We start from the raw sequence: 26,929 nt of genomic DNA, 5'->3' as shown, positions 1-26,929 counted from the left end.
AGCTGGCTTTGTTGATAGCTTTAAATACATGGGCCAGGATATTTTGGATGACAAGGTTTCCCATCCTGGAGCAGAAACAAAAGGGCAGGTCTGTGATAAGATAGAGAGCAGAAGACATTAAATAATAAAAGATTTCATGATACCAAAACCAAAGATAACGGAATTGGGCAATGTAAAGAAACAATGACTGTGTCCAAGTGAGGAATGGATGACTACTAATAGTCATTGCGTCAACAATCTGACTGAGTAGGGTCCCATTCGTAGACATGCAGGGTAGAATAGGTGTAGGGCGATGCGGCGGCGCGGGCTCGTTGGGCCGAAGGGCCTGTTTCCCGTGCTGGGTTGTTCTTTGTTCTCTTTGTTCTTTGTATTTAAGACAGAGATGAGGAGAAGATGAGTCCTTGGAACTCACTCCCTCAAAAGGTTGTGGAAGCAAAGTCTTTGAATATTTCTAAAACAGAGCTATAGCATATCTTGATAAGCAAAGGGTGAAAAATTATTAGGGGTAGATGGGAATGTGGAATTGAGGTCACAATCAGATCAGCCATGGTTTTATTGAATGGCAATGTATGCTAGATGAGCCAAGTGGTCTACTCTTATTCCTAATTCATGTGTTCCTATGTACTACATAGCAGCCATCTGAATACAACATGAAGGGATAAAGAAAGAAATGAACCAACATAGAACCAGATGGAGTAAGAGATATATGTACTGTGATCTAAAGTTGTTGACCTCAAGATTTAGCTCAGACAAAAGATGAAGTGTTGTTCCTTGAGCTTGTTGAGCTTCAGTGGAATACTATAGCAGACCAAGGACAGAAAAGTCAGAGTGTGAGCAAGGTGGAGAATTAAAATCGCAAGCATCAGGAAGCTTGAAGTCATTTTTGCAGTCTGAGAGCAGGGGTGTTCGGCAAAGTGCTCACCAAGTCTTTGGAGAGAAAACTAGAACATGAGTAGTGAGTACAGTACGCTAAATTGAAATAAGTACAAGTGAGTCATTATTTTAGTTGGGAAGGATGTTTGAAGCCTTGGACTATGAGAAGGAGGGAGGTAACAGAGCAGATGTTGCATCCAAAGCACTAGCCATTGGGAAAGGAGGGAGCAATGGGGTTTAATCTATTTCTCGCCACAGATACTGCCTGACCTGCTGAGTCTTTTCAGCACTTTTTGTTTTTGTTTCAAATTTCCAGTATCTGTGGTTATTTTTCTTTTGAATAGGTGAATGTGACTTGATGCAAAATTGAATGAGTTTTGAGTTTATGGAAGAGGAAAGGCTAGATTTGTGTGGATGTTGGGTAAGAATAGGATTGGCCTCACAGTCCGTCAGCCTGCAACACATACTCTCTGGCTCTGATTTTACCGGCACTGCCGCCCCAAAATCGGCGTGAGTGAGGCTCACAGAACGGCATTCCCCATTAGCCTCGGGCGTAATCATACAAGCCTTGGACGGCCTGCCGGTTAAATCAGGGCCTCTGACTTGAGAATAAAGAATGGCTGTTTTGCGCAGAGAGGACCACTGGCAATTGTTCCCTAGAAGAATTTATGGGTTAAATTAGAATCATAGAACCATACAGCACAGAAGAGGCCCTTCGGCCCATCAGGTCCTCACCGACACATTAGAAACACCTGAACTTCCACCTAATCCCATCTGCCAGCACTTGGCCCATAGCCCTGAATGTTATGATGTGCCAAGTGCTCATCCAGATACTTTTTAAAGGATGTGAGGCAACCCGCCTCTACCACCTTCCCAGGAAGCGCATTCCAGACCATCACCAACCTTTGGGTAGAAAGGTTTTTCCTCACATACGCCCCTGCCAACACCCCCCCCACCCCCGCAAACCTTCTGTCCCTCACTTTGAACCTATGCCCCCTCGTGACTGACCCTTCAACTAAAGGGAATGGTTGCTCCTTTTCCACAATGTCCATGTTTCTCATAATCTTGTACACATTGATCAGGTCACCCCCTCAGACTTATCTCCAATGAAAACAACCCAAGCTTATGCAACTTCACTTCAAAGCTTAAATTTTTACAGGAGAGATGGGCGTGGGATTGCATGTAGGAAGTTAAACCCCATAAAAGTCCCATTGGTTAGGATTGAAACATCACCCTGTCTCTTTCCAGGGGTTACCTGAGCAGGTATGAAGGAGAGCAAGGAGCTTTTTTGCAGTTGTCGGATAAGGCACTTAAATATTATAATGAAACTAAGTTCTCTTTTAACCAAACAATCTGGATTTAACAGCCAGTGCTTTGTTTTGAGTTATGTGGGACTTGCCAGGGTCTCCCAAGTATAAGTGAAACTGACAGGCTGGGAAGGCTTTGAGCAGAGAAGCTGAAGAGCTGCAGCCTTAAGGCCAGATGAGATGCTGCTGCCCATAATACACTTGCTCAGAGAGTGAGTTCAGTGCTTGACAGATGATTGCTGACCTCTTGGAAGTCACCTTCACCTGTCTTACACTTTGCTTACCTTCAGCTTCTGTGCTGCCAATCTTCAGCACAGTATGGTAGCAGTTTATGAAGCTCTACCTTCCACCTCTACAAACAAGAGGAAGAGCAACAAAATCATCCACAAGAGCAGGAGCAGTGATTGCTGCTTTCATTTTGGTTACAAGCTGGACAGAAGATATTGCCACAGAGATCAAACTAAAAGGAAACAAGGCACGAACGTAGGGTCTACAAGTAGAAAGTTAACACTCCAGATGTACGTGAGTACTAATGCCTGAGGCTCAGATTTTCATGGCAGGTCATTGCTGACATCTTCAGCCTCCTGGAAAAGACCTCTTATCCAATGGGCTGAGTAGGCACTGCCAATAGCTATCAAGGCGCCTGTAACAGGAGACCCAACCCCTTCCTGCCCTGGGCTCTCTGGCCCTTCCCTTATTGTGTTCTCTCTTCCCTGAAAGAAAAGAGAGCTGAGAATTATGTTTGTTAGCAATAACTCATGTGGATTGCAATGAAGAACAATGTTTGTGGAAAGAATGGTAATGTGAGTTCATCAGGTTGATGCTAAATGTTGGCTATTCAATGGGGATGTAAGGAGGTGGCAGGGAGAGAGAGGAATGAGTGGAGTTGCAAGGTGTGTTGTTCAGAGGACTGCAGTGCAGGAGGATGCTTGGAAAATCAGAGTGCAGGGTTTAGCAACAGAGATGTTATGTCACTTACCTTTCCTGCCCTCTCGAGATCCTGCATACTGTTTCTATACTATGTCCAGGTTGGATGAGCCAAATTTCTGCTGCTGACCTCCCTGTTTACTTCCACCCTCACCAGTTTGGTTGGGGATGTTGCCCTCTCCCTCCCATCCTTGGGAGAGATCATTTAACTTTGGTCCCTCAGGCAGGACCTCCAGGTAAGAAGGAAAAACCCAGGGAGCAGCCTTTCCAGGTTTTCTCTCTGTTACTGTGGATGCTGCAGTTAAAAACACCCAAGTGCTGGTGAACGCATAGACCACATGCCATGGCCAATTGAACTAGAAAGCCTTCTTTTGACAGATCCAACCTGTCATCCTGCCTGATTGATTGGGGAACACAGAAGCAGATAACTGATGCCATGGCTCAGTAAAAGATCCTCAGTAAAACCCCCTTAAAAATTCCTGGGTTTCCCACCTGCTTCAGGTCTCACCTTTTCAGCAGGGACTAAGTTTTAAAATTGTGACCCATGTCTCTCAGAGAAAACTGGGAAAACATGTCTCTTAGGCTGTTTGTCTTTATTTTTTTCCCTCTTTCTGGGTTCTCCATTTTTTTGCATTCCCTTGAGTTCCTAAGCTCTTCCAATACCAGGGCAGCACAACAGTGAAATTCAGTGGGAAGCTGGAAATCAGAAAAGGATGTGAATACTTAGCAAGTCCAGCAGTGTCTGTGCAGAGAGAAAGTGAGTTCAGCTTTCAGGTCTGTAATAATTCATTAGAGCCAGCACCACTTGAGCCTGGTGGGAACAAATTGAGCATCGACTTGAGTCAACCTTCCTTGATTTCCTTTTTCCCTGATGGAGCCCAAACTGCTCCTTATGAGTTTAGTTGAAATACTGGAACTCGGTGTGGGGGATTGAAATTACACCCACCGTTCTGTGTCATCATATTCTTGAAGCTCCAAGCTATGTCAATGGAATAAACACCTGATTCAGCTACAAAGAATCCTAATTAACATTTAAATTGCTTTTAGTATTTGGCTGGCATGCTGGCTTTGAACATTGTGCTTTTGTATGTAGGTCTGAATCCAGATGAGACTGATTAGATGGAGGTTTCCGCTACAGGTCCAATGTGAATTGAATTTAGATAGTTTTGGCTGCATTTCTATACATCTTAAATTCACATCAAAAAACTGTCCAAATCTGATATATTTTGCCCTTAGAGAGGTCAGGAGGGTTGTTAGTGCAAGAACTGGAAAATATAACAAATATCAAACTGACAACAGCATATTTGTTCGACTTTTTGATTTTAAATTCCATCCCTAAATTCCTTTCACTCCATGGAGGCGATTCTTCTGGCCCACTGCGTCACTTGGGATTCGCGACTGGCGTCTGGCTGATTGCGAGTCTCCCAGGGCCTGTTTTTTGACAATCCGCCTTGTGCTGTTTTTTGGCACAAAGCTGATTACAGTATTGAAATCTCACTTTCAATATCATTGGCGAGCCCAGAACGGTAGTCTCTGGGCTTGCTAGTGTCTCTCTTCATCCCCCTCCCCCCTTTGCTGGGAGACATTCCCACCAGCGGGGATTAAAACTGATCCCCATCAAGGAGAGCAGGTGTGATCACCCTGCTGGTGGGGACAGAGGCCCTTGACGCAACCCTGGGAGGTCGGGGGCAGAAGGATGCCTGTTGCACAGTGCCAGCCTGACAGCGCCAAGGGGATAGTGCCAGAAGGGGTGGGGCCAGTTGGTGGTGGTGCGGGGGACCCGTTACACACTCTACAATGGGATCAGTGGGAGAGGAAGGTAGGAGATGATTGGGGCTGGTGATTGGAGCTGGTCCAGGGTGGGAAGGGGGTGGCGGGTTGGGAAGCTAGAGATTGGGAGGCTGATGATAGCGGGGGAGGGGGCCCAGTGCACATGCGCTGATCTCCACTCTGACAGATCAATGCATGCGCAATGGCCCACTCAGCACGTTGATTCTGGCCTCTTGGGCAGGATGAGCCCCCCCCCACCCTTTCCAGTTTGAATCCTTCTGAGACACTCTGCGAAGCATAGGGTGTCGGAGATTCATAAAACTAAGTATGCCCAAAAAACAGACAGGAAAATCTGCCATTTTCCTGCCTGTTGAGCATTAAATTTTTTTTGGGAGAATCTCACCCCCCCCACATGTTCATGTAATTTGGACAAAACAAAATTTAACAAGAAAGAGAAAATGATTAGCAAATCTATTGGTCAGGCAGATGGGCTGAGATTTTACAAAGTGTTGGTCGCACAGTCCACCGTAACAAAGTCAGGGGAAATCCTGCCTCGACTGTTTCTTGGAGTCCTGACTAGACGTTATGAGTATCGAATGATTAATTGTCTGATGTCTGGCCCCCCAGACTTTAAGGGCAAAATCCTGCCCCAAGAGCTGCCAGTCAGTCAGAGGGCCAGCAACTCTCCAATGCCAGCAGCAATACCACGAGTAATGGCCACTGCTGGAACTGCATCTGGCCCAGAGCAACATCATGGACACCACAAGGGAAGTGGGATCAGGTTATCCAGGGTAAATCAGATAGGCCCCTTCCAGGGCCACTCAACTTCTGACCTCATTACAGCCTTGGTCCAAACATGGACAAAGAGCTAAACTCTCCCGTGGTGATGCAGAAGTGACTACATCAAGGGACAACACACCTACAGAACTGGAATCAATGGGAATCAGGGAGAAAGTTCTCCATCGTTTGGACATGTTATAGTTGTTGGGAGGTCAATCACCACAGACCCAATAAATCACTGCAGGAATTCCTCAGAGCAGTATCATAGACTCAACCATCTTCAGCTGCTTCATCAATGATCTTCCCTCCATTATAAGGTTAAAAGTGAGGATGCAAAATGTTCAACATCATTCGTGACTCCTCAGATACTGAAGCAGTCCATGTTCAAATGCAGCAAGACCTAGACAATATAAAGGCTTGGACTGATAAGTGGCAAGTAATATTCATGCCACAAAAGTGTCCAAGCAATGACCATCTCCAACAAGAGTGAATCCAACTATCTCCCCATTGCATTCAATGGCATTACCATTGCTAAATCCCCACTAGTAACTTCTTGGGTTACAATTGACCAGAATCTGTACTAGACTAACCATATGCATAATGTGGCTACAAGAGCAGGTCTGAGGCTTGGAATCATATGGCAAGTAACTAAACTCCTGAATCCCCAAAACCTGCCCACCATCTAGAATGTACAAGTCAGGAACGTAATGGAATACTCTACTTGCTTGGATGAGTGGAGCTCCAACAACATTCAAGAAACTTGACACCATCTAGGACAATGCAGCCCATTTGATTGGCATTCAATCTACCACCTTCAACATCCACCCTGTCCAACACCGATGCACAGTGTGGCACTGTGTACCATCTACAAGCTGCATTGCAAAAACCCACCAAGTAATTCGCTGGTGTTTCTGAAAACACATCCTTGATGAGAGAAACTGACCCTTTAAGAAAATGTATTGTTCATAAGTCGTGTTTGGAAAATAAATATATCATCTGGATTAGTCATCAATGGTGAAGATAATGAAATTTCCTATGGCTGAGAATTTCCTGAGAATTGCTTTTGCTTCTTCACTGCAGCTTCCATTTATGTTCCTATATCTGTAATTCTCAGATGCATAAACTGACCCTGCCAGCCTGTAGGTTTTGATTAGAAAGTAAATGGAATGATGCTCAAGCAAATATTCCCTCTGGATTAATATTCCCATTAACAGGGATACCCATTATTGAGCTGTGTAATAAGTGTAAATATCGCTTAAAAGAAAATAGAAAGGAGAGTTGGATTTAGTGAAATACCTGTAAGGTATGGTATAAATGAGTTCCATTCAAACAGACTAAGACAAATATCTAACTGATTTATTTGAACTGCCATATCTTGCAAATGTTATGGCCCTGTGGATAGGGCACTGGAAAGGTTTCCTGAAGGAGTTGGGGCCAGGAGGGCTATTACTGTTTATTGAAATGAGTATAGCAGAATCTCAGGCATGTGAATTTGATTGAAGCATGTATATTACCCACTTTGAAAATAAACTCTAATTAAGAGGCTTTGTGATAGGATCATTCAATACATTGTTCTCCTGTGGGCAAGAAATAATTAATACTTGACAGGGGCTATTGGATGCTTTATGTTGACGGACAGGTCTTTTCATATTTGTGAACACTTTTGAATGTAACATAATAGTCAAAATATTAATTTCATCATGAGAATAAAAGAAAAGGAAATACTAAGTGGTGCATAATTTAGTAAGTTAATGAGCCCTGAGATATTTCTGTAGATGGATGTCTTGGTTTTATATGTGACAAGAAAACAAGTATTGTGGTCATGCTTTTTTTTCTACTACCAGCAGTCATTTAACATTTTGGTTACCGTACATTATCCATGCTAGACTAGTTTTTTGATAAATATTTTAGTCCCATTTTAAAGATTCTTTCATTCTCTTGCACTTCCCTTGTTAATGCAGTATTCTACCCACCCTCCACCCCACATTGAGTAGTGGAAAAGAAGTAGGAAGGATATCTTGCTACAAAATGCTTTCCAGTGATTCCTCTCTCACATTATGAATCCAGTTATAGCACATATTTTGGTTTAGGCTGAATTTGGTTTGTACCAACAGAGAAAAAATTGGTAAACTCAAGTTACATAGTTGATGCACTGACAAACTATAATGAGTCTCAGGCTTCACTGGGGCTGCAATTCTAAAAAATTCAGTCTGGGATTTTCACATCTTGCCTTAATATTATCTGAGAGAGAAGTAGAGGACTATCCCTTTGACTGTCAGGTAACTATAAAATGCAATCAGCCTTTGAAAACACTATGTATATGTACTTGGATATGTGGAACTTTGGAAGAAAGTTCACCAGGTTGATTCCTGGGATGAAGTATGTGGAAATATTCTGCAGCTTGGGCCTATACTCATTGGGGTTTAGAAGACTGAGAAGTGATCTTATTGAAACCTACAAGATTTAAGGGGGCTTGACAGGACGGATGCAGAGAGCATAGCCTGATGCCATTTCAAGCAAGGATGGAGAAATTGCACCCTGCCGAATCTCCGTTCACTGCAGCAGATTCAGAGAATTCTGCCAGCGTGAATGGCTGGAATTTTCCAGCCAATGTTTCCCCTCCTGGGGGAATCTAGAACTAGAGGACGCAGCGACACGGGACTCCCATTCAAGTGGAGATGAGGAGAAATTTACTCAGTTTTTCCTATACCTTTACTGAATCTTATTAATCTTTGAATTCTCTACCCCAGAAAGCATTGGCAGACAAGTCATTGGGTGCAATTTTGAAAGTGTTGAATCAGGTGAGGAAAGCTGCGTGATATCTGTTGCCTTCACAGATACCTTTTCTCACCCCATTTAACAACATTCTGTTTCTGAATGCTGGCGAGGATCACACACTCTGCTGGAGTGCATGGCCAAACACATCAGCAAAGCTGGGGTTCTGAGAACGAGGCATCTTTCTTAAAGTGCGCCACGATCTCAAAGTCACATTTAAGATCTCCACTTCTGTCCTCCATGGACATCGGGACCTCTCCATGGAGACTGGCCTGTACAGAAGTGTCTCCATGCTTGCTTCTACACACAGCTCTGTCTAATACTATACTGACTACAAAGTGTTCTCTTACATCACTGTGTAGGCAGATATGAACTCAGTCTGATGTTAACTCTTTGTGTCAGATCCTTATACTGCAACATATACACCAAAATCCATCTCCTTTTACTTGGGAATCCCTCTTAGAATTCCAAATGTTGAAATGTTCATTAAAACTTTATAAGACCCTTGTCAGGCCTCATTTGGAGTACTGTGCGCAGTTCTGGTCGCCTCACTATAGGAAAGACATAGAAGCTATTGAAAGGATACAGAGGAGATTTACAAGGATGTTGCCTGGACTGGGAGGCATGCCTTATGAAGTTAGGTTGAGGGAGCTGGGACTCTTTTCCCTGGAGAGACGAAGGTCGAGAGGCGACCTGATAGAAGTTTATAAAATGTTGAGAGGAATAGATAGGGTGGATTCTCAGAGGCTATTTCCCCAGGTTGAAATGGTCGCTATGAGAGGACACAGGTTTAAGGTGCGGGGAGGAAAGTACAGAAGTGATGTTAGGGGTAAGTTTTTCACTCAGAGGGTGGTGAGTGAATGGAATTGGCTGCCGTCAGTGGTGGTGGAGGCGAACTCGCTGGGGTCTTTTAAAAGACTTCAGGATGAGTATATGGGGTTTAATGGGATTGGGGGTTATAGATAGGTCTATAGATTGGTAGGTGTTGATGTGATCGGCGCAACTCGTGGGCCGAAGGGCCTGTTTGTGCTGTAGTGTTCTATGTTCTATGTTCTCAAACCACAATATTTACTATTAACAGACATGCAAATCCATCGATTATTCATTGAAAATAACGAATGTTGTCATCTCTGAGCTAATACGATTGACTTCTCTTGATTCCTCCAGTGGCTTTTTATGCTTAAACTTCTTGGACTGAACTCCAACTGAATTTTGGGAAGATGCAAACCGATGTCACTGGTCAGTGATGCAACTTCTGATCCTTTGATACTGACTCCATTCCACTCCTTGACCTGAGGCTAAACTAGACTTTTTTGCAAACTTGTGCCACATTTAACCCTAGCGTGACTCTGACAACATATCCACATCATCCCTAACCCTACCCATTTTCATCTCTGTAACATAACCTCTGCCTCAGCTCATCGCTAGCTGTCGCCATCATCCATGCCTTTGCTATCTCTGCATGTGAATATTCCAATGCTCTCTTTGCTGGCCTCTCATGTTCTGCGCTCCAGTAACTTAATGTCTGCTGTCTTTATTGGAGCCTGTACCAAGTCCCGTTCATGCATCTCCCTTGTATTCTCTGACCCACATTTGCTCCTAGTTAGGAAGTAGTTTGATTTTAATATTCTCATCCATTTTAATATTCCTCCATGATCTTGCACCTTTCTATCTCTGTAATCACCTCCAGCTTTACAACCATCCAATACATCTGTGTTCCTCTAATTCTGGCCTCTTAAGCACCTCCGATTTTAATTGCTCTACCATTGGTGGCCATGCCACCCAGCTACATTGGCCCTAAGCTCGGAAATTTTTTCTCTAAGCCTCGTCGCCTCTCTACCTCACTTTCCTCCTTTAAGATCTACATTAAAATCTATTTCTTAGGACCAAACTGCCCTAATACTTTCAGATGTGGTTTGATTTCAAATTTTATTCTTGTGTACTGTCTTGGGGCAATTTGCAATGTTAAGGGTGCTTCATAAATACAAGTTGAGTTTTCTGTTGACATTTATTCTGCCTTATGTACCCTGCTGTAAGCTTCTCTACTGCTAAAGAAAGAGCCCGAGGTCACAAGAATCTCCAGAAGACTTTGAATCAATTTGCTGTATTTCAAAGAAATTGGGATGTGAATGAGTGTGCTGCAACAATAAAAATCTGAAAATTGTTGTGTTGCATTTTTATACCTTAGGGGTAAATTTAGGCATGGGTTTAAAATAAAATAATATTTTAGATTGAAGAGAAATATCCATCTTTTAAACATACTTTTGTGATCCTGTTAGAAGCATAAAACAGTTTTCAAATAGATTGAATCTTGGCGAATTTATTTCTGTCTGTCCAACCTCAATATCTGGCTTAGCTGTGAACGTGTATCCTTTCCTTCAATCATCACTTCCACAAAATGAGCTATTACTTTGGATTGAAACTGCTGTTATTCACAGTCAATCAGATGATTGTCTGATGTGAACCTACATTATTTACCATGGTTTATCTTTACCAGTTTAATCAGCTTAACAAATCATAGCGCTTAGCAAACCACATGTTTACGAACATATGAACAAGGAGCAGGAGAAGGCCATTTGGTCCCTTGAGTCTACACTGCCATTTAATAAGATAATGGCTGACCTGATAGTAACCTCAAATTTGCATCTCACCTACCCCTGATGCACAATCACCCCTTGCTTATCAAGAATCTATCCACCTCTCCCTGAGTTCATTGGAAGCGAGAGGGTAAGAGTTATGGGAGGTAGGTGGGATGCAAATTTGAAGTTACCATCCATGATCTTATTAAATAGCGGAGTAGACTGAGAGGCTGAATATTTGATCCCAGTATTAGTCCTTTAAATATTTGCTGCTATTTGAAGGTCATGGAACAATGCCTACAACACACCACTTCCTGCCCCTCCCATAGACACACACAGCCCAGCCAGCACCCCATCTAATTAGGTAAGTATGTCAGTTGAATGTTTTTGGAAAACACAATCTGTCATTACTTTGAAACTCCAGACCAGGATTGTAGTGTCAAATGCAACTGATTCCACTTTGAGACTTTGGAAGATCGTGCAGTCCTACTTGTCTCCGCTGACCTGATGCTGTGTCCCACCTGGTACTCATACTGTAGCAGCTCCTGACATAACCAGTCCCTACTCTGGTCCTGACTTTTTTTATGTTAGTGATCTAATTTGGGGTGGAGAAATGGTTCTGTCAATCCTGAAAACCCTGATATAAAACCAGATTGACATAGTTTGTTTTCAGTTTAATCTCAATCCCACTTGGCACATTACCACTGATTATAGAGTGACAATATGCTGGAAGGCCCATTCTGGTTAATCAAAGCAACCACTTATTGTTTAATTCCAGTAACTTGTCTCACTGCCTAAAACAGTAACCCAGCTTAACATTTTCTGAATAGGCATCTGTGAAATATATGTTGCATTTGTACCTTGAAGCTTCCTCCATTGGTAACTCCAGATCATTTTATGTATACTTGGATGTTATACTTCATTGACAGCTTGCTGGGAATGGCCAGTCTGAAGCAAGGTGCAAGTAGCAATTTTCATTTGTCCACAGAAATAACTAAAGGAGAATCTCTGGGTGGAGATCTGTGCAAAGGGTGGGAACTTGGAATGTTTCCCACTGGGAAGCTGGTGGGGAACTGTGTCCTAACTTGCATCTCTGACTTCATTAATTGTGCAACTGGGTGTTTTGCACCATTTTCTGTGGCAGAAAAGGCCTGATGGTGCATAGTCTGCCATCTTATCAGGGCCGCATGTTGAAAGATGCCCAACATCATTGACTCATGTTGAAGAAAGAAGGTTGATAATGTTCCTAAAAAATGAAGGTAGATTCCAGGAGCAGTCTGACACCAGACAATGGACCTGTTGAGAGGGAAGATGGATCTCCAAGAATATTCTAAGGTTGGAAGATGGATCACCTTGATGACACTAAATCTGGAAGATTCAGCTGTAGATGCAACTCCCATACACTGCTGTGGTGTTGCAAGGATTGCTAGTGGTTTCCATCCCGAAATCTGGAGGCACCAGGCATTTTTCAGTTGAATTCCAACTTCTGCACAACTTGGGCAGGATTCTGAGACCATTCACACTACCAGGATTCTCTTGTCCTGCTGCAGTTGAGCACCAAATTCTCTGTCCTTGCTCACAGTGGCAGCAGGGCATGAATGGCCAGAGAATTTTGGCTCATGTTGTTACAAATGTGTTCCACACTGGTGTGTTTACCTGCTGGCATTGTGGAGAATTGGGTGTGGGTGGAAGATTCCAGTCAGGACTTCATCTGCATCCCATTAGCATGATGCAAATCAGTTTAGCGCAGACCGCCAGCAGATTTCCCAGTCCATGATAGTTGGCATTAGCGCAGGAAATGAAATCAATTTTTGCAGTTGTAACAAATAGACAGAGTAGACAGAGGGGAACCGGTGGATGTGGTGTTTTTAGATTTCCAAAAGGCGTTTGATAAGGTGCCTCATAAAAGGTTGCTGCAGAAGGTTAGGGTGCACGGAGTTGGGGGTAATGTGTTAGCGTGGATAGGGGATTGGCTGTCTAATAGGAAGCAAAGAGTTGGTATCAATGGGTGCTATTCTGATTGGTGGTTGGTGACAAGTGCAGTGCCACAGGGATCGGTGCTGGGACCTCAACTGTTTACCATTTATATAGATGATCTGGAGGAGGGGGCTGAGTGTAGGGTGATGAAATTTGCTGATGACACGCAGATGAGTGGAAAAGCAAATTGCATGGAGGGTGTGGAAAGTCTGCAGAGAGATCTGGATAGGCTGAGTGAGTGGGCGAGGACCTGACAGATGGAGTATAATGTTAGCAAGTGTGAGGTTATCCACTTTGGCAGAAATAATAGTAGGTGGGATTATTATTTAAAAGGCGAAAAGCTGCAGCATGCTACGGTGCAGAGGGACCTGGGGGTCCTTGTGCATGAGTCGCAAAAACCCAGTCTGCAGGTGCAGCAGGTGCAAGAAGGCGAATGGAATGTTGGCCTTTATAGCGAGGGGGATAGAATATAAAAGTAGGGAGGTCTTGCTGCAACTGTACAGGGTACTGGTGAGGCCGCAGCTGGAGTACTGTGTGCAGTTTTGGTCGCTGCACTTGTGGAAGGATATATTGGCCTTGCAGGGATTGCAGAGAAGGTTCACTCGGCTGATACTGGAGATGAAGGGGTTAGCCTATGAAGAGAGAATAAATAGACTGGGTCTGTACTCATTGGAGTTTAGAAGGCTGAGGGGGGATCTTATAGAGACGTATAAGATAATGAAGGGGATAGATAGGGTAGAGGTAGAGAGATTCTTCCTGCTTAGAAAGGATAGCAGGACAAGAGGGCACAGCCTCAAGATAAGGGGGGGGGGGTGCAGTTTAGATCAGAGTTGAGGAGGAACTTCTTCACTCAAAGGGTGGTGAATCTCTGGAATTCTCTGCACGTTGAAGTGGTGGAGGCTACCTCGCTAAATATATTTAAGTCACAGATGGATAGGTTTCTGATAGACAGGGGAATTAAGGGTTATGGGGAGAAAGCCGGAAAGTGGAACTGATCCACTTCAGATCTGCCATGATCTTATTGAATGGTGGGGCAGGCTCGAAGGGCTAGATGACTTACTCCTGCTCCTATTTCTCATGTTCTTAAATTTTCCCCACCCATCCGTCATATTGAAACCGCTAATAGGGCCATGGGAGAATTCCGCCCTCAATGTCTTTTATAACTGATTTAATTGTTTTTGTAATATCCCAAAGAATGCAGCCTTAAATTATGGTGAATAACAAGCCTTTCTTAATAATTTCCATTGTTCATCAATCTCTTTACAGTATTTATGTAATTATCTCTCTTTTCCACCTCTACAAATACAGAGTCCATCAGCACCTTATACTACACTAGGATTATAATAGGGGCCTGTTTATGCAGCACTTATATTAGTGGAGGAATAATCGAGAGAACATGGAATCAAATCCCTATCTGAGAATTTAAATTCAGTTTAAATAAGAAGTGTTAACCGTGACCTTGAATTCTTTCATATTGTTTTAAAAATCCAATATCCTTTAGGGAAGAAAACCTGCTGTCTTTATCAATGCTGGCCTGTGTGTGATTCTAATCCCATAGTAATCTGGTTGACTTTTAACTGACCTCTGAAGTGGTCTGGAAAGCCGCTTTAATTGTATGAAACTGCTGGAACCATATAGGGCAACCCCACAACTACCTGCTCAAGGCAACTAGCATTGGGTAAAAAATGCCTGTTGTGCTAGCAACATTCATATCCTCAAAATGAATAATAAAAAAGGAGCCCTGGGGATTTTCAACGAGAAAAGCATAGACTTTGAGGAGATCTGATTGATTTCTTGAAAATAAAGGAAGATGCAGTCTATGTACATTGGCTGTTTGAGCTAAATGCATTAATAAGGACCTGAAGCTAAGGTTACGCAAGTCAAAGACTCAATTAGAGGCTACTGCTTTTTTCAGAGAATCATCAACTTCTGCAATGAATTTCACAGAATTACATACAATCTATAACACAGATTCAGGCCATTCATCCCGACTGGTTTGTGTTGGCATTTATGCTGTGTCGATTCATTGCAGAGTATTTTTCTAAATAGGCCACTATATTTTTTTTTAACCTTTATCAGGTTTTTATTTGCTATCTGAATGGAAGGTAAGTTAAATGGAAATGTTGGAATATTGAGATTACACCATGACAGGTTCAATGGGCCAACTTGTCTTATCCTGTCCTTTGCTTTTGTATGTTCGTACATAGTCTAATCATCCCATTTTTTGGAATAGGACCCAGCTCCATAGCAAAGGAGGACAGAGTGGAAATATCAATGACAATAAAATTTGGAAGTTTGATTTCTGGTCAGCTCTCTGGTGTTGTTGTCAATAGACTGGAGTTCAAAGTGGCAGGTGTCAGATGTTTAGAACTTATCCCAGAGTTAGAAAGAAAAAAAATGAATGCAAATTCATCAAGTACATAGCAGTTCCATTAGGATAGTTACTTAATTACAATGCCAGAAGGTAGATATGGATGAGGAAGCCCAGACAGCCAATTTTAGCTTAGGTAATGTAATTTATTTTTTCTGATTAGTCCACTAAGCCAATCTATTTGGATTGTACATTAATCATAAAGTGTAACTACAAAAATAGTTTCTTTCAGAACATTTGCAGCATGGAAACTCCTATTTTCTAAACTTGGCAAATGCTGAAAAATGGTTAAATTACATCTTTCACCAATCAAGAATACAGCTAGGACTCGTTTAATAGTTCTAAGGTTATCATCACAAGCCTTGGAGATTATTTAATTCTTATGTTCTGCTGATTCTTTTGGCAACCTTAATGAAATTTGAAATGAGTTACAAGCCTTCCAGTGTAACTGTATTGTCAGATAATTGCATTTGTGCATTAAAGCCCTGTTGAAGGATTGAGAATTTTTTAACTGACAGCTGTTCATTCAAGCCATATGGTGGATTATACACTTTCTAAATAGCAATTTATTTGGCTGCCGTTATTAAAAAAAATCTGCTGCAATGAAGAAATGGAGAAAAAACTTGACGAATTCTTTAGGCATTGGGGACATGGCAGCAAATTATGTAGCTTAATTTAAAATATTTTCTGAGCACTGGAATGGATAAGGAGCTGATTAATCAACGCTCATACTTCAGAAGCTATCACCACTTTTCCTTTGACTTTTTATTATATCATTCTACTGCAGGAACTGAATAGCCAGTGAAGGTTCTTCAAATTGGGTGGAAGTTATTACTGGAGTATCTGAGGGCTCAGCCTGACGTCTAGTACTATTTCCAATCTATATAAATAACTTAGGTGAAGAGTTTAGAAAACATTACTGGTGCTGCTGATGAACTGGAAGTGTAGGAGATGACAAATTGTGCTGAATCTGTTGGGGTTACGTGGGAGGAACTCAAGTGGCTCAAGGTTTATGATTACAAAAGAACATCTATTATTTCAAAAAAAATACTGTGATTGGCAGAATGAATAATGGTGCCATAAGGATGGAAGAAATGATCTGACGTAGCAGCAAATCAGTCTGAAAAATGACTTTGCAACAAGAAATAACCGTTAATAATGCTGTCAGAATGTTGGAAAATTAGTCAAAAGGTCAAATCTATATAATTTAGTTTTAAATATTGCATTCAGTTTTGAGAATCATATTGCCAAAGGAATAATGATACTGATGCAAGGAATTTGGGAAAATTAAGAGAATAAAATGGAATGAAATGTCAATTTTTCCTCATTTTCCTTCAGGTTAAAAGAGATACAAGGACTTCATAGAATTGTAGAATCCCTACAGTGCAGAAGAAGGCTATCTGGCACATGAAGCCTGCACTGACAACAATCCCACCCAGGCCCTATCCCCATAACCCCACATATTTTCCTTGCTAATCCCACTGACACTAAGAGACAATTTAGCATCGCCAATCCACCTAACCTGCACATCTTTGGAGTGTGGGAGGAGACTAAAGCACCTGGAGAAAACCTCCACAGACATGGGGAGGATGTGCAAACTCCACACGGTGACCCAAGGCCAGAATTGAACCCAGGTCCCTGGTGCTGTGAGACAGCAGTGTTAACCACTCTATCACCATGCTGCCCAATTTGACTTAATGTCATAAAGGAAAAAATGTTCTGAATTCATGGCCAAAGTAAGCCCCAGTGTAAAGTAAAAGTAAAGTAAGTAAAGTTGTCATAGTCCCAGGTGACCATAGGCTGCTTTCCCCTTTGGAGGGGGAAAGCTGACTGGTGGTGATATAACCTGAAAATCACCATACCTCAGGTGAGGAGCAAGATTGAGAAGGCGGGGCCTTCATGAACAAGATGCAAGAAGCTCACCTTATTCAAGATAGAGTTGTTGACTGATCGTCATCCCATAACTGGATTCAACATCCACACATCTACCAATGGCACTCTGTGGCTGCAATATGTGCTACCTAGAGAAACACAGCAGCAGCAGCTTTCCAAGCTTTCTTTAACAGTGCCCCAGCCTTGCACCCTTTGCCAATGAGAAAGCCTAGAGCAGCAGAAAGCAACATACTTGCCTCCAAGTCACTCACCATGTCAACTGGGACATGTCATTAGGTCAAGATTCTGGAATTCTCCATAATGAAGTATCATTACCACAGGGACAACAGCGGTTCAGCCAGAAAACCCACTACCCCTGTTCCAGGATAACTAGGGAAAGGCAATAAATTCAATCTTGCCAGCATTACCCACACCCCAAGAGTAAAAAAATTACACCCCTGGAAATTCTAGAGTCTCCAATGTATACAGCTTTGAAACTATTACCGAGAATCATTATCCCTCCTTGCTTTTTAAATAACACTGAAAAAAAATCAATAGATAATGTACCAAGTGATGCACCCCTTCTGCAGTTGAATTACAAAACAAGCAGTAACAGATCAACTTCCATTCCATACTCACCCAACTTGCCTTTAAATTGAAGTCAATAGTTTTGTTGTGGAATTAAGTGCTGAATTAAAAATATTGGATAATTGATTTTAATTATAACCATTATTAATAATTCATTCATTCACTTTAGGGTTTCAGTGAAATATCTGAATGACGATGATTATGTTGGCCTTTCTTATGTTTATTTTGCCTTTAACAAAAGGGCAAAGCAGCCAACTAAATTAAGGATTTTTGGATTAGCTTTGTTTGTAATGAATCATCCACAAAGAGCATAATTTACATGGACTACTACAGCGGAGCTTCGTACTGTTTTACTCGTGTTGTCTTTGCAAGTAACTTAAGTGAATAGTCTTATCCTGAGAGTTATGAAAGAGTTTCAGACTGGCATAATTAATAACAACCATTACATTGCGCATCACAGAACATGTTCAGTTTGATAAAAAGACAGGGCTAAAAATCAAACGAGTTTTCAAATAAGTAGCTCCAATCTATGACATTGAATGCTTTCTTGACATTGAAGAGGAAAGCGATAGCAGGTTAATAAATGTCTTCTTCCCATGGATGGATCAGTGATATTGTGCAATGACAGAAGGTTGCAATTTAGAAAACAGTGCCACATGCCTCACAATTACATCCTTGCTGAGGCCCCACAGAAGTGTGACAGTTGCCATAGAAGTCTTTATCGCACCCAAAATTATCATTTCACAGCACTGAATTCTGTCTAGACTGGGGGATACAAAAGAGAATATGGCCACATTTGCCTGATTAGAATATCCTTCAGCATTATCAGTGACTAGGTCAGCAGCATCTTCAGTTATGGTGGAGGTGGTGGGGTGATTGTCACACTAATACACTGATTTCCCTTCCTTTTGGAAATATGCTGCTGCTGATGGGTTTGATCGCAATTTCCTGATATTCTGCACATCCATATTTGATGGAGGAAGAATTAATACAATAGGAAATAAGCCCCTGAGGTTGGATTTAAAATGACAAAATAAGGGAAATGTTATGCTGTATCTAACTCTGAGCACCTGCAACAAAACATTTGATTTGTATGTATTTGAGGCTAAACTGGATTCTGAAGTTGAACAGATTCATATTGTCACCAATAAAATTCACTAAAGACATGCCAATTAGATGATTAACTGTTCTGTTCCTAATTTCAGAACACAGAAATGATTCTTCAGACTTCAGTGTCAAAACAAAGAAACCTTCCTCATTACCAACTTTGCCTTCAGTAAGTTTTCTGAGGATATGAACCATTTCACTTTGCCCTGCATCATGCAAAATCAATGGTATCTCAAAAGATACTGTTTAAATATGAAAAATGTTAATTTACTTCTGTAAATATTGCATTGCTTAATCATCGTTCCAAGAGGGACAAGCAAAAACAAGTAATTCATCACCTCATGTGGTATATATTTGTTTTAAAAGTTATATGTTCCGTTAATATCCTATTCTTGCACAGTAAATAGAAAGTCCCTTGTTGGTTTGGAGCTGAACATTTATTTTATTATTGATGTGTACAAAACATTTATTATTAATGTGAATAAAATCCATCATGTGTGAAAAATAAACATTAGGCTTTCTTGTATCATAAAAATTTCAATAGCCTTACTGATTTATGATTCTTGCTTTTGCTAGAATGATCCACAAAATGAAGAATATGATAATTTTGATGACTTAACATCTGAATCTAGCTTTGGCTCAGACATCCTGAAGCAGACAGACGTGTCTGTTGGCTCAAATCTGCAATCTTCCAAGGTGAGTCAGGCTGTGATCACGAATTATTCAAGCACTTCCATATCATATTAAAATTAAACAGGCTATATTTTTGTTAAGGCAAGTAGGCAGATTTTGCATTTGGACCACTTGCTTGATTGAGTGCCAAAATGCCATCATTATCATAATCGCTGCAAAGGAATTTGCCTTCACATAGATGGTAAAGTTGAAATGCACGTAAAGAGTGCCAATCAAAATCAATTTGACACGAGCATCCATGAAGAAAGGAGTCTCATCCTGCTTCACTCAGCTTGACACTATTGCTGGGTTTACATTATTAACTTTTAGTGTTGCTGCAAAGCAAAACTACTTGGATTGATGCTACATATCTATTTTGATGTATGAAGATTACTAAAGTACAAGATAAACAGCAAAACTGTGAATGCAAGAAATCTGAAGCTTATAAAGATTGGAAATGATTGGAATTGCACTGCAGGTGAATCAGCATTTAAAGGAGAAAGCTTATGACACAAAAATAGTCACAGTGGGAATGCAGTCGGACACAAACTTGGCATGATATCAGCCAGATCTACGCCCAATATTCTAAGAATTTTACTGTAAGAAATGAAAAATGTTGTGCATAAAAATAACATTTTTGAAATGGTGAGTGAATTTTGAAGTTAAAAAAAGGATTTAGTGATCTAATTTGTATTTCCCTAGAGGTTTGAGGTCTATGACACCAATGGAATTTGATTCCTTCCAACTTGCTGAGCCCTCTATCATCTTTTTAAAATGTTTCTGTGTTTTCTCATTTCCATCCAGTGTATGCCTTCATCATTCTCCCTGAAGAATATATATTTTGGTAACTCAATGCATGGGGTAACCCTCTGGTTTGCAAATGCTGTTGTATGATATTTCACATCTAGTCAAGACAGACAGATAGCCCATTTGAAAGATCATATAATACTTTCTCAGTGCTATAATGGAATGCCTCCCTAATTGCACTGTGAATACTTGCACCACAAGGATTACTGTGGTTCAAAAAGGCAGGTGACCATCATCATTTCAAGGGCAATTAGGATTAAGCACTAAATGCTGACCTTTCCAGCAGAACCCACATCCAAGGAATGAATAAAAACATTGAAACCTTTGCTTAGATTATGTGATCAAGTCCTGGAATGGGTCATGAATCCCCCGTCTGCTGACTCAAAGTGCAAGAGTGCTACAACTGAATCAAAATCAGAAACAGCAATATAAAAAGTCATTCCATCGCCAATCAGCAATGCTTAATTCCTTTAACTAAAATGTTGTATTGAATTAGTTTGCTTAGGGAACAATAGTCTAAAGGTATTTTATTGTGTGATGCATTTAAATGTAATAAAGCATATTTAATTCCATTAAATATTTTTAATCAATGTGCAATTAAACACTGGTGCTAGAGAATAAAACAGTTTAGAGTGAGACATATGCTTGGTGATAGGAAGATGTTAAAGTGTAGGTTCTGAAAGATTGGATATTGCTGTTAACACTCACCAATATGAGGCAGCAAGAGCCAATAGAACAAGAAGGAAAACGAGAAAATTTGGGAACCTCCGCAGGTCAAACAACAGCTGCCAAGGGAATATAGAAGTCAACAAGTTGTAGGTTGTCAGACTAGAAGAACACAGATAAATGTTTTTTTTAAAGAGCAGAGTGAAAGGAAGGCTGATTGAGAGGGAGAAAATGAAATCACACCCAAAAGGGCAATGTGTTAACCCCACCCCACTTCTAGTCAGCCTCACAATAAAGGTGACGGAGGCTGAAAGTAGCAGTTTCAACAGCTTCAAACTCCTGGCATAAATGAGGACCAATAGGGGAAGCTAATGAAGAAAGGTGAATGTTTGAAACGTGTGTGTGTATTTTGTGAGGCACTAGTACTTTATTCCATAAGCTAAATGATTAAACATTTCAATTTCATTACTGTCAAAAGTCAAACAATAGTTCCACAAAAGAATCCAGAGTGCTGTTAAATAAATATATTCTAACACAATGTGCATGATTGGAAGTTAATGGTATAGCGGTTATAGTATTGGATCAGTAAATATATATGTTCAAATCCCATAATGTTGTGCAATTAAATAGAATGATCTTACATTGATATAGTACTTGTCACAATTTTATGATGTGCTAAAGTACTTCAACATCAATGAGGTATTTTGGAAGGGCAAATGTAATAGCCAAACAGTATGAAGTACCATGAAGAGTAGTGAGATAAATGACCATGTACTTCTGTTTTAATAGCTTTGGCAAGGAATTCAATGTTTATCAGCACAATCTTCTGGTTTTCTCTAAACAATATCATAGGAGAATCTCATTTGAGCAGACAGACAAATCCTAAATACTTCCTAAGTAAGTTCTTACTTCCACCACCCTCTGGATGAGAAAACTTTTTCCTCAACTCCCTTCTAAATCTCCTAGCCTTATCTTAAAACTATGCCTCTGGTTATTAAGCACTCTACCCCTCCTTCCTATCAATTTCCCTCATAGTTCTGTACATCTCGATCAGGTCCCTCTCTAAAGAATACAAGACTCCAGTCTCAGCTAAGGCAACATCTAGTGAATTTCCTCTACATCCTTTAGAATGCATTCACATCTTTCCTACAGCATGGTGACCAAAACTGCACACAGTACTCCAGCTGTGGCCTACTAAGTGTTTTATGCAACTCTATCATAACCTCCCTGTATTTATACCTCAGCTGATAAAGGCAAGTGTCCCATATGTCTTCTCAGCCACCTTAACTACCTGCTCTGCTACCTTCAGGGATCAATGCACATGCACTCCAAGGTTCCTCAGTCCTCTGCACTTCATAGCATCCGACCGTTCACCCTGCCTTGTTAGACCTTCCAAAATGCATCACTGCACATGCTTCACTGTTAAATTCTACTCACTACTGTTCTGCCCATCTGACCAACCCATCTATACCTTCTAATAATCTAAGGCTTTCCTCCTCGCTATTTAACACACCATCAATTTTTGTATCTTCTGTGAACTTACTGATCATACCAGGGGACCTGATTAAGGTGTAAGAATTACGAGGGGGATAGATAGATAGGAGGGGTAGAAGGGTCAATAACCGGAACATAGTTTTAAGATAAGGGCAGGCGATTTAGAAAGGAATTGGGGAAAGGTTTCACACTTAGAGGGTGGTGGAGGCAGGTATCCTCACAACATTAAGAAGCATTAAGCCTCATCAGTCTGCTCAAACAAACATAGATTCTCCTACGGTACTTGGAGAAAAGCAGAAAAAAGGGGTGCTGATAAATATTGAATCCGTAGCCATAGCTTAATGCCTAGATCATTAGTGTGTATTCCAAGAGATCCAGCATTGATTACTGCAGTACAGTGGACATAGGCTTCCAGTTACAAAAACACCCTTCAACCATCTCTTTCTGTGTCCTGTCATTAAGCCAATTTTGGATCCAATTTGCCAAATTGCCCTGAATCCCATGGGCTGTTACCTTCCTGATCAGTCTCCCATAGGGATCTTGTCAAAAGCCTTACTGAAGTCCAAGTAACTACATCAACTGCACTGCCCTCATCTGCACATCTGGTCACCTCCTCCAAAAATTCAGTCAAATTTGTTCAACATCATATCCTCATGACAAAACCACGCTATCCTTAATTAATCCTCTGCAATGCAGATTAATGTCCCTTAGAATTTTTTCCTACCACTGATGTTAGACTCGCTGGCATGTAATTGCCTCTTTTTCCTAACTTCCCTTCTTGAATAATGGTACCACATTAGCTGTCTTCCAGTCCTCTGGCCCTCTTCAGAGAGGATTTGAAAATTGACATCAGAGCCCATGAAATCTCCTCTCTTGCCTCTAATAGCAGCCTGGGACACATTTTATCTGGGCCTGGGGATTTGTCCACTTTAAAACCTGCTAAAATCTACTCCCTCCTTGTTTTCTATACCTACATCGTCATTCTCCATAGTGAACACATGCGTAATACTGATTCAAAAAAACCTCACCTGCATCTTGCTAATTTTGCAGATGATACAAAGATATTTAAAGGGACAGATAATATTGAGGAAGCGGGGGGCTACAGATGGACTTGGACAAGTTAGGAGAATGGACAAAGAAGTAGCAGATGGATTTCAATGTGGAAAAATGTGAGGTTATGCACTTTGGAAGGAGAATGGAGGCATAGACTATTTTCTAAATGGGGAAATGCTTATGAAATCAGAAGTACAAAGGAACTTGGGTGTCCTTGTTTAAAATTCTCTTAAGGTTAACACACAGGTTCAGTCGGCAGTTAGGAAGGCAAATGCAATGTTAGCATTCATGTCGAGAGGGCTGGAATACAAGAACAGAGATGTACTTCTGAGGCTGTATAAGGCTCTGGTTCCGACCCCATTTGGAGTATTGTAAGCAGTTTTGGGCCCCATATCTAAGGAATAATGTGCTGGCCTTGGAAAGGGTCCAGAGGAGGTTCACAAGAATGATCCATGGAATGAAGAGGCTGTCGTATGAGAAATGGTTGAGGACTCTAGGTCTGTCTTATTGGAGTTTAGAAGGATGAGGGGGGATCTTATTGAAACTTACAGGATACTGCGAGGCCTGGTTAGAGTGGACATGAAGAGGATGTTTCCACTCATAGGGAAAACTAGAACCAGAGGGCACAACCTCAGGCTAAAGGTACGATCCTGTAAAACAGAGATGAGGAGGAATTTCTTCAGCCAGAGAGTGGTGAATCTGTGGAACTCTTTGCCGCAGAAGGCTGTGGAGGCAAGGTCATTGAGTGTCTTTAAGACAGAGATAGAGAGGTTCTTGATTAATAAGGGGATCAGGGGTTACAGGGAAAAGGCAGGAGAATGGGGATGAGAAAAATATCACCTGGTGGAGCAGACTCAATGGATTGAATGGCCTAATTCTGCTCCTATGTCTTATGTTCATGTATGTAATACTGGGTAATAGAGAGCTGGGAAGATATGGATTGATAATAAATATGACATTGCCTGTGTTGCCCACGTCCTGAGATCAAATTACAGAAATAAAAATTTGCCTCAATTTTCAAAATCTGCTTTATCTTTTCTGAAGTTGGAAGGCAGGCATCTATAAAGGGATGAGATGCATTGTTGCGTATTCTGGTTTTATTGCTGAACAGCTTTTAAAAATAAATAAACAGGCTATCTAATCATTCCAGAATTCTGCAGTCCTTTGTAGTATTTTCTTTGTACCTTAGAATGATTGTATAACTGGTTTGTAATTCTGGGATTTCATATTGAAAATAAAATATTGAATCTTATTTTTTATTATGTTGTTTTAGCTGAGTGGCAGTTTACTGAGTCTGTACAGTGATGCTGGGGATTTTGGAGATGTTCCAATTCAAGGAGCTGTACAATTTAAATTGCATTATGAAGAAGCAAAAAAAGAGTTCCAGGTTCAAGTGATGCAGTGTCGAGGGCTGGCTGTGGCTAACTACAGAAAATACAACTCCGATCCGTAAGCAAATTATTTACTTTCATTTTTTTTAGGAACTAGACAAGAGCAAGTATTCTGATGAACTAATTAAAAATTGTACATGGCCACAAGTGATTTTGCTGTCTTAACAAATAAAAATATGGTATTTTTAAATGACAGTTAGCACACCACTAAAATATTTATATTTAGCTTTCTTTAGTAGAGAATACATCTCAGTCTATTCAACTTTGACAGAATTAAAGTATGTCCAATTGGTGTGTTTAATTGGAACCAAACTTTTTTTGGAGAGCAGATGACAGAAGCAACGGCTTGATTGTTTTAACCCCATCTTCAAAAAATGTGTTATTTCTGTTCATTCAATAGGTTGATAGCCATCTGGTTGTGATGTTCAGTTTATTGCTTGCTTGACCAACTTTATAGTTGGTCACTCACCTGATGAAGGAGCAGCACTCCGAAAACTCATGATTCCAAATAAACCTGTTGGTCTTTAACTTGATGTTGTGAGACTTCTCACTGTGCCCTCCCCTGTCCAAAGCTAGCATCTCCACCTCACAACTTTATAGAATATAAGAAATGTTCAAAATTTAGTACGTATACTGCTGTGTGAAAGGATCTTGGAGTTCACAGTACATTCTCTTCAAACAAAATGACATTTGACACCAATTTATAATTTGGTATAATTATTCAATGCAGTTTAGTGGTGGTGGTAGGGCATTGGAATTATATTAATTCAATTTTTGTGATATTCAGAAGAATTCTTAATTTGATTGTGGCATCTATCTACGCAAAGCGGACATGCCACATTTGTGTTACAAGATGACCAAAGTTGGGAAATAAATATTCTAGAGTATATGGCATTTCAAAAAGGCAGAATGAAAAGGAAGGGTAGCTTAGGCCACAGAGGGTGGCACAGTGGTTAGCACTGCTGCCTCACAGTGCCAGGCACCCAGCTTCAATTCTGGCCTCAGGTCACTCTCTGTGTGGAGTTTGCATGTTCTTCCCATGTCTGTGTGGGTTTCCTCTGAGCAGTCCGGTTTTCTCTCTCAGTCCGGTTTTCTCTCTCAGTCCAAATATGTGCGCGTTGGATGGATTGGCCATGCAAAATTGTCCCGAAGTGTCAGGGGACTAGCAGCATAAATACTTGGGGTTACAGGAATAGGGCTGGGGTGGGATTGTGTTGGTGCAGGCTTTACAAGCTGAATGGTCTCCTTCTGCACTGTAGGGATTCTATGATTATATGATGACATTAGCACTGTAGTGAGAAAGGATCTTGGCTCTGAAATTCAGGGAGTAGAATCCATGTGAGAGGAGATTAGGATAAATCTAGTGGGAGCTATAGGCCCCTGAATAGAAGTTATACCAATGGACATAATAGTAAACCAGAAATAATTAGAGCTTTTGACAAAGGCAATGTACTAATTGTAATCTTCATATAGACTGGACAGAATCAAATTGGCAAAGGTAGGTCTGGAAAATAAGCAGAATGCCTTCATGAAAGTTTCTTCAAACAATGGGTTGCATTTTACAGCACCCTCCCTGGGCATGATTTTGGTCTGGGACTCATATAGAATATAGCCCACTGCCTTTTTCTCCACTCCTGACCTAGTTCCCCTATTATGGGAGGTGGATAAGGTGCCCACTAGCCCATCTATCCTCAGGTTTACTGAGGCCCTTAAGTGGCCAAATAATAGACACTTAATATGCAAGGCAGTGGAAGGCAGCCAAAAGAGGGAAGGCCCTTTCTTCACCAAAGTTGGTTAAAGCAGGAAATGGGGGTACCTCACTTGGTGCCTCCCCACCCAGCCTCCAAAATCTGGTTGGCTGCCGCTCCCTAGGGTGGAACTTCCATTGAGGTACACAAGTCTAACACAGCTTTTAAGGCT

At 41.1% G+C, this 26,929-nt stretch overlaps 1 protein-coding gene across 1 annotated transcript in view; it reads left to right on the top strand.

Annotated features, from left to right (window-relative positions):
- LOC145345026 (synaptotagmin-like protein 2) overlaps positions 1–26,929 on the top strand; it is a 189,713-nt gene that overhangs the window by 139,093 nt on the left and 23,691 nt on the right. The window contains exons 7-9 of the mRNA XM_080192540.1: positions 19,025–19,095; positions 19,503–19,622; positions 24,892–25,067. Coding sequence (XP_080048666.1) covers positions 19,025–19,095; positions 19,503–19,622; positions 24,892–25,067 — 367 coding nt within the window. The remainder of the gene's footprint in view (positions 1–19,024; positions 19,096–19,502; positions 19,623–24,891; positions 25,068–26,929) is intronic.

This window comes from Carcharhinus amblyrhynchos, chromosome 7, assembly GCF_965287045.1.
Source record: "Carcharhinus amblyrhynchos chromosome 7, sCarAmb.v2.hapA, whole genome shotgun sequence".
In the NCBI taxonomy this organism is placed as follows: Eukaryota; Metazoa; Chordata; class Chondrichthyes; order Carcharhiniformes; family Carcharhinidae; genus Carcharhinus; species Carcharhinus amblyrhynchos.
Note: the sequence above shows the minus strand (reverse complement) of the source record. Positions and strands in the feature narration are given on the sequence as shown.